Source organism: Phyllostomus discolor, chromosome 3 (genome assembly GCF_004126475.2).
Source record: "Phyllostomus discolor isolate MPI-MPIP mPhyDis1 chromosome 3, mPhyDis1.pri.v3, whole genome shotgun sequence".
Classification (NCBI taxonomy): Eukaryota; Metazoa; Chordata; class Mammalia; order Chiroptera; family Phyllostomidae; genus Phyllostomus; species Phyllostomus discolor.
In genome coordinates, this window is record NC_040905.2 from 163613585 (window position 1) to 163622576 (window position 8992).

The window sequence follows — 8992 nt, forward strand, 5'->3', positions numbered from 1 at the left end:
CCCTCTGGTTACTGCCAGTTTGTTCTTGATTTCTATGTCTCTGGTTATATTTTGCTTGCTTGTTTGTTTTGTCGATTAGGTTCAACTTATAGGTGAGATCATATGGTATTTGTCTTTCACCACCTGGCTTATTTCCCTTAGCATAATGCTCTCCAGTTTCATCCATTCTGTTGCAAAGGGTAGGAGCTCCTTCTTTCTTCCTGCTGTGTGATATTCCATTGCATAAATGTACCACAGTTTATTGATCCACTCATTTACTGATGGGCACTTAGGTTGCTTCCAGCTCTTGGCTATTGTAAATTGTGCTGCTGTGAACATTGGTACATAGGTTCTTTTGAATTGGTGTTTCAGGGTTCTTAGGGTAAAATCCCAGCAATAGAATTGCTGGGTCAAAAGGCAGTTCCATTTTTAGTTTTTTGGAGGATATTTCATACTGCTTTCCACAGTGGCTGCACCAGTCTGTATTCCCACCAATAGCGCACTAGGGTTCCCTTTTCTCCACATCCTTGCCAGCACTTGTTGTTTGTCGATTTGATAGCCATTCTGACTGGTGTGAAGTGGTATTTCACTGTAGTTTTAATATGCATCTCTCTGAAGGCTAGTGATGTTGAGCATCCTTTCATATGTCTCCAGGCCCTCTGTATGTCCTCCTTGGAGAAGTGTCTGTTTAAGTCCTTTGTCCATTTTTTAATTCAGTTGTTTGTCTTCATGGAGTGCTGTAAGTTCTTTATATGTGTTGGAGTATATTCCTTTTAATGAATAAGTCTTACCCGTATGAAAACTGTGACAGTTACTTTTTATTTTTTTTAAAGATTTTATTTAGTTTTAGAGAGGAGAGGGAGAAAGAGAGGGAGAAAAACAACAATATATGAGAAGTACATTGATCACTTGTGCCTCTCGCTCATCCCCAACTGGGGACCTGGCCCAAAACCCAGGCATGTGTGCTGACTGGGAATCAATTGGTGACCTTGTGGTTTTCAGGCCAGCACTCAATCCACTGAGCTGCACAAGTCAGGATGACAGTTATTTTTTTAAATTGTGACTGACTTTACATGTAATTTTCATTTATTGTTTTCAACTATTCTAAAGGGATTTGAGAACATTTGCTTCTGAAGTCTACACATGAATCATTTATTTCTAATTAAAATTGATAAGAAACTGATGATTTGTGAATTGAGGCATATACTTAACTTGCATATTGTTCTCTGGACAAAGTATGCTGAGTTTATAACTTACAGCTCATCAAAATTTCAGTGCCTTCTATTCCCAGGTGAAACTTTTTTAAAGAATATTTAAAAATAGGTTTGTGAGTTGCTTTGAAGCAGTCACTGTTAATCTTTTTCCTTGCTGTGTTACCAAGGTTTGGAGAACAGATACCAGTCTTAGTCTGAATTTCCCTCAGTGTTTCCCATACAAATACCGTGCAGTTTAATTTGTACTGTTTGTAAATGTTGTGTTTCTTTAATATATAATTTGGTTTGGCACACATATACTTAGAAACATCACATTTCATATGAACGGTCTTTTTTTTTTTTTTTTTTTTTTCAGGAATATCAGTATCTCCAAACATGGGTGATGCAGATTATTTTGTTTATTTCCCATTAAAATTAGTTAATTTTCCAGTTGATGTTTAACATCCAGAATCCATTAGCTGAAACATGAACTTTTTGATACAAATTTCTTGACCAGGCATTTGGAATGTTAGCACCTACTGACACATTCTTTCATTACACTTAATACTTAACTAAAAATTTCAGCAATGTCATAAAATTAATTTATAGAGATTGCTCATAAATCAGAGCTGCCCTTGGTGGACTTCAAACATAAGAAGGACACTGTGGGTTTATTATGGCACACTACTATAATTGGAGCAGGAGCACATGAAATATTTGGAGTTCTGAAGGAAAGTGAACGATAGATAACCTAATAATTGATGAATACAGTAATATTTGTTTGGTTCTTAGAACATTGTCATGTGCTTGACTGTTTGGTAAAATTCCCTGCTTATTTATTTTTACTTCAAACCCTTGCAATGTTTTTATCTTTTTTACAGTAAATGAGAAGGCATTCTGGGTGAAAAAGATCAGCCTTGTGAGCAGCCTGTACGATAGAAAGCTCAGGGAAGCAGAATTGTCTAGCTTTTAAAAGCACGGGCTCTGAACAAACTGCCTGGGCTCCAGTCCCAGCTCACTGTGTAGCCTTGGGCAAATAATTCAGCTTTTCTGAGTCTCAATTTTCTTGGCTGTAAAAGGAAATAAATAATAATTTTGTGTTATAAAAAACTAAATGAGATGACACATATAAATTGCTTAGTATATGTCTAATATACGTATGCAATAAATATCAACTTTTATTACTATTATGCATTATGTGACTATGTGCTTAGCTAAGGTATATAAAATATAAATGCCTTGTGAGTCACCGATCTGTTAAAAGGGTACCCTACTTTTCGACTGTATAGGCGGCAAGCAGTACTTGTTGCTTATGTCCTGTGAGTGGGGTAGTGCTGCTTGGGGCTGCTAGCTTACTTTCTTCCTCCTGGACGTGATGAAAGATTTTGGGACCAAGCAGTTTAAAAATTGCCAAGGATATGTTTCAGAAGTCCACATTTAAATGTCCTGAAGATGTCGGGGGAGAACAGGAAATTCAGTCCTGCTGTCCTACAGTCAAGTGACTGTGTCGCAGGCCCTGTGTAATGAGAAAGGGCCTGCTGGTAGCCCACGTCCAGGGCTCCAGTCACTGGTCGTGGTGCTCCAGCAAGGCCTCGGAAAGCAGACCCGACGTTATTCTGCATAATGGCAGAACAACTAGCTGAGTGCTCACTGAGGGCCAGGCTCTGGCTGGGTGCCTTACATGCATGATCATTGGAGCTTCCACACAGCCCTGTGAGGGCGAAGGTGGATTCTGTTGTTGATCCCACTTAACAGATCAAGGGTGTTAGAAAACTTAAATAGCTTGTTCTTGGTTGTGCAGTTACCGAGTGGCAGAGGCAGGTTTTAGGCACAGATAGTAAGGCTTGCAGGTAAAGCTCTTCACCCCTTTCACTAACTGTAGTCGCTGCAGCGTTCAGTAAGAAGGCCATTAACTGCCTCCCTTTCACGGCCCCACCTTTCCTGTCTGTGCACCTATTTACACTGATTCAGATGCTCAGTGAGCATTTCTTGGCCATCTGTTCTGTACATGTGGTGTTGTGGAGAAAAACACTAGTTTCTTCCCTTAAGTTTAGGTGGAGAAGGGAAGACAGAATACTGCAGTAAATCACTTTAAGGCAGGGTGTTGGTCCTAAGAGTGAAAACAGGACCAATTCTATATGGAACAGAGTTGCTTCTGCATTTGCTTGAGTGACTCCACCAGCAAGATTATGAAATGTTTTTTATTTGTGGTTTTTAGAATTTAGGCTATTAGCCCCTATCATTTATCTGAAGAAAGAAATGTATTTCTAGTTACAAGACTTGTCTCACAAGTCAGTAAAGTGTGTATAATGTCGATGCAGGTAGCACTTGGACATGATCTAGAGTTCTATGAAATTTAGTTTTTATTTTCTCTCTTCAGCCTTGTACAGAGTCCTGATCAGGAAGTTGCAGACAAAGTCAAAGCTGGACTGAAAAGCCTGATCCCCACACTGGAAAAAAACAAGAACACCAGCAAAGGAATAGAAATGCTACTTGAAAAACTGTCAGTATAGATGGAAGCAATTTTCAAGACGGATTGATTTTTTCTCTTCTGATCTGTTTCCCAATTGTGGAAAAGAAGGGGTGAGGGGTCCACCTTACTGTAATTTGTGGGTCTTCTTTGTATACGAACTTATTTATAAAATGCTTTCTAAAAATGCTCTTTTAAAAAAATTCCAGCCGTCTTCCCTATCATCTTGAGTAGTAAGTAAATCACAGTGTGAGACAGCAATGTAAAAGGTTTAATAGTCATATGGTGGGACCAACCAAATACATATGAAGTGTGCACATGAGTTGATTCAGGGGAAGACATCTTCTGTGAGCAGCAGTCTAGGAAGCCTTCATGGAGGTGGGGGGCTTGAGAGAACCTCGGAGGAAAGCAGGATGTGGAAAGAGCTGATGGGAGTATTTGTTGGGAGCAGTGAAGTGGAACTTAATGGTTTTGAACTGAACTTCACGAGGCCTTAGGGCTTGGATGGGTGCAGGGAGGGGAGGATACCTTGCACCCAGGGCAGCCACATTCCTGGCTGCCTCGTGGATTGGGTTCTACATTAGGTTCTGTTTGAAAGCTACTGGAGTGCATTAAGGCTAGTAGGGAGAAATGTGCTAGATGAATTTAGGGGGCCTCATGGGTAGCAGTGTTAGGGTCAGTCTCACTAGGAAAATCTGCCTATCTTTGGATCAGGGCCTCCAAGTAAATAGTTCCTTTGGATGAGATTTTTTTCGTCGGGACTGTCCCGAAAGTAGTTGGAGTCTACCGGGTTTGAGTTTGGAAGGAGAACTGCTGACTTGTTAACAGTGCAGAAGTCTGAATTTAAATTCAGGTAGGATGTTTGAATTTATAACTACTCTTGGTTTTTAGCAGCGAGGCTTAGGAGGGTTTGGTGGATCGTGCAGACTCAGAGAACCCTGCCCTGACTATTTTAGATCTCAGGTCTCGGTGCTTTCTCTGAGTTGCCTGCTGTAACACGACCCCCTCTGGGGTCTGTCACTGTAACTACATTTGCTGGAGGCCGGAGACTTGCTGTGTCTTTCCTGACCAAACTGTGGGGTCCAGGACTACTCCCAGCATACAAGCCACCACCTGCTCCTGCCTGGGACATTGAACCCTGCCCGAAGAGTAAAAGCTTTGGCACCACCACCCAGACCTCTGCCAACCAGCCGGGTCTAAGGTGGGGGCGGGGTGCCTGGGGAACTGGGCATGGGGCCAGGTGACTGGAGAGAGGGCAATGTCAGAGCCATACATTGTGAGTTTGTGTTTTCCATATAAGCAGCCCCTTCAGAAAGTGGGTGGAGAGGGAACCCTCCTGTGTGTTCCACCCATGAGACTAAAATAGTAAAATAACGTACAGAATTTTAAAAGTTAGAGTTCTATAAAACACATAACAAAAGATTCCCCTCCCCCACCCCTGCGTGGCCCCTCCCCAGAAGCAACTATTTCCACTTCTTTTAGCTCTGCTAATTTTTTAAAGATAAAGTTTTTGGGTTTTTTTTAAAAAATAATCAGTTTAGGTGTTTGCTTTTGACTTCCTATTATGGGAAAATACAGATTAAGACTTTGCCACCACTGTTCCCCCACTTTGTTTCTCCCCGTGTTTCCAATAGAATTGCATCATTTTTGACAAATCAGTGTTTGCAGTTTATATGGTTATACTGACATAAATTGTTAAATACTGAAATAGCAAACTGTCATTATATTTCTTAAGTCATTTTAATTTCCCTGGAATAAATAATTGCCTCATTTATTTTCATTTGCTTTTTTACATTCTTATAAATTTTTCCCCAACTTTTTTTTTTATCCGTCACCCAAGGACATTTTTCCTTCATTGTTTTTAGAAAGAGAGGAAGGGAGAGAAACATCGATGCAAGGGAGAGAAGCATCCACCACTGCACACTCTTGGACTGGGGGTGGAACCCACAGCCTCTCGGCTGCACCCAGCCAAGCCACACTGGCTAGGGCTTTCCCCAAGGTTTTGTCAGAATTGCTTGAACTCTTCTCTGGCAGATACCATTTTCTTCTTTTTTCCCCAACCTGTGAGGCTCCCATGTTATTCTGATGTTTACCCTTTACCCTGTGGCTCTGGGATCCTCACTAATGTAGTTCAGTGTGTCACACTCAGTTGTATGCGCTGAGATTTTCACTGTCTCCTCTGTTACTCCGTCAGGCTGCATGAGCATTTCCTGCGTGTGTGTGTCTAGTGGGAGAGAGCACGGGTGTGAGTGAACCCTGGGCCCCACCTGTTAGTTGGTGACGGACTGAGAAGGAGCCTGGCCCATGGGCCTTAGAAGGAAGTGTTCTTCCTAGCATAGGTTTCTTAAGTTATAGGCCATGAGGAAGAGGGTCCCTTTCCTGGGCCGACCTGGGCATGTGCAGATCAGGTGCTTGGAGGTGTTACATGCAGTGCCTTGGAGCTGTGAGAAGATAAAGAACATGCAGTGCACGGCCGAGCAACCGCAGGTGGGAAGAGTCTGGAACTTGGTGACGTCGAACCGCTGAACAAACCAGCTCCTGAAGTGTTGCTCAGCCACCGGGGCATCCCGGGCCCCCTCATTTCTGCTATGGACAGCCCATTCTAGGACCCCGTCGTTTCTTTTTCTTGCTGATCACCTTTGGTTACCACTGTTGCTGTTGAATGGATCACTAGTTTAATTAGATTAATACCTCTTTTCAATCTAGTAGCTTCCTGAGAAAGAATGCATGTGAGGTAAAAAGTTATATTAAGACCTTGGAAGTCAGAATGTCTTTACTCTCCCCTTTCATACCTGGGTACCCAGTTTAACTCCATGTAGAATTCTAGTTTGAAATGAACTCGGCCTCAGAACTGAAGGCATTGGTCAGTATTTTCTTCGGCTTGCAGGATTGCTGTCTAAGTCCCATGCCATCCTGATCCTGAGTCTCTGGTCCGTGGCCTTGGGGTCGGGAGGCTTCTGAAAAGTCCCAGGATTTCAGGGGCATGTGAACTGGTGTGTGTCTGTTTATCGTTGTTCATGCTGGCCCTGGGGAACTGTTTCAGTCAGGAAAACGAAGCCTGTCCCTTCCAGGAGCTGCGTCTGTATTGTTTCTCTGATTGGTCCCCACCTGCATTTTCTCTCTTTCTCTGCGGAACTCCTGTAGTGGAGATTTTGGATGCTGGTGTGATCCTCTAGTTTTCTGTTTCAGTTCTTTGGCTTTTCCTTGGGCTTTTCTGGTGAGACGCTTCCTCCACACACACTGCCAGTCTTTCCATTGGACGTGTTTTTGTTTGTTTCTGGGGTGAAAGGTCCCTGTGCCTGGAGATGTTATTTATATTTTGTGTTTGTTTGTTTTGTTTAACTTTGTTTTCTGTTGTCTGCTCTTTTTGCTTATTTTGGTCTCTTTTTTATGTTTAAGCCTTTCTTGGAGATCTTTGACTCTTCTTATATCTAAAAACTGACTGGAAGTGGGGCAGGCCCATCCGGTTCTCTGCTGTTGACTTGTTTTTTGCCCAGGTGACCAGGTGTGGGTGCTGCAGTTTCACTGGAGCCCTGCAGATGTGGGGCTCTGTAAGCCTTTTGCCTGGGGCCCTTCCTTGCCCCCCGGACAGAAGCCTACCTGGCAGCTGCTGTTCTGTTTGCCCAGCCCTCAGTGTGCAGATTTTAATGAACCCACCTCCTATCAGTTCATTGTCTCCTTTGTGCTCCTTTGTACCTAAAGCCCCCTAGTCTGGAGAAACTAAATCAATGTAAGTCAACAAAATAAACCATCGGCTTTCCGCCAGGGTGTGGAGTGGTAGTCACCAGTTTTAGCCACTACCCCTTTTCCATTCCAGGCTGTACCCAGTTTTTCCCAGGGTCTGACTCCTCTGATTGCTGGGATTTGCTGCACTTCCTGGTGAGAGTTAACCTTCCCTTCTGTGTGCACGGGGTAGTCAGCCTTCTCAACCCTGCTGCTTTCCGCACAGCTTCCTTGGTTGCTGTTGGCTCACCCAGATCACTTCGTTCCTGTGAGTTTATCCCATTCTAAGCAGAAATCTACATACAAATGGTTTGAACCAAACTGAAAACAACACACCTGGCTGAATGGAGATTTTATTTTCCCCGTAAGAGCTTGCTGGGTTTGGGATTGTCTTCCCATTTTTAAATAGAGGTTTTTGTAGTTTTCGGATTGCATCAACCCTGTGCTTTCCCCAGGGGTCAGACATTGCAGGAGGAAGAACTCCCTTTCCCTTTAAGCCTGGGGTAGTGTTAGTTTGGGAACCTAACGAGGGCCTCTTAAAGGATTGGCATCCTGCGTGCAGACCTCAAAGCTCTTTAGTATGTGAGATGGCACTTCTGTTTTCAGTGAAAATTTGAAAAGGTTACATCTTAATTATAGCAGTTAATCATCACTCTTAAGACATATGTATATTTAGAATAATGGTTACGAGAGCACAAAAACTCAAAAAGTGGAGCAGTTAATACTGAGTTGCTAATCATAAACTATTTCTATACCAAAACTAAAGAACTAAATAAAGATCTGCCTTGCGTGCTCTTTTCTCACCAAGGAAACCAAGTTTCTAATCACCTCCAGCTGCTATGGGCTGAATCGTGTCCCCCTCAAATTTGCATGTTGAAATCCTCACCCCCACAGAACCTCGGAATGTGAGTATACTTGGAGAGAGGGCTTTAAAGTAACTAAGGTAAAATGAACTCATGGGCTGGACCTCATCCAATATGACTGGTGTCCTTATAAGAGATTCAGACAGACACATACATAAAAGACCATGTGAAGACAGAGAAGGTGACCAGCTACAAGCCAAGGAACGAGGCGTCCAAATGAAATCAACCCTGCCAACACCTCCATCTTGGACTTCCAGCCTCCAGAAACTGGAGAAAAGTTTCTGTTGTTTAAGCCCCCCAGTCCATGGTGTTTGTGAGGCAGTCCCAGCAAACTACACCATCTTTCCATTTCTAAACTTAAAGACCCCAGCACCAACACTGAATCCCCAGATGAACAGGTTTTTGTTTTTTTTTTTTTTTTTTGGTGGGGCGGAGGCTATCCAGAATGAATGTTCTTAACCACGGGATACGTTTTGTGCTTTCCTTGGCATATCTTTTATGAATAGTGACTGAGTGGTTACTCGGCCCCGCATTCCAAACTGTAGACAGACGCTGACTGCTGTGTACATGATTGTACCCAAAAGGGTGCCTTGGCAGGTAGTACCCATATTTCCCTTCCCATCTCTGTGAAGGAATGGTGTTTGGAATCCTTCATTAAAATGTCTTCTCCAGTTTTAATTATGGACTCATGCCCAATATTTAGTGGACAGAGCAACCTTCGAAAACGTGCTGGGAAGAAATGCTGGTCCACACCATCTTGTTCT

The 8992-nt window shown here is 42.9% G+C and overlaps 1 protein-coding gene across 2 annotated transcripts in view; it reads left to right on the forward strand.

The window, feature by feature from the left end:
* PUM3 (pumilio RNA binding family member 3) overlaps positions 1 to 5162 on the forward strand; it is a 43552-nt gene extending 38390 nt beyond the window's left edge. For both annotated transcript variants that reach the window (XM_028525241.2, XM_036021700.1), the window contains exon 18: positions 3553 to 5162. In XM_028525241.2, the coding sequence (XP_028381042.1) occupies positions 3553 to 3685 (133 nt within the window). In that variant the 3' untranslated portion in view covers positions 3686 to 5162. The remainder of the gene's footprint in view (positions 1 to 3552) is intronic.
* The last annotated feature ends 3830 nt before the right edge of the window (positions 5163 to 8992 follow it).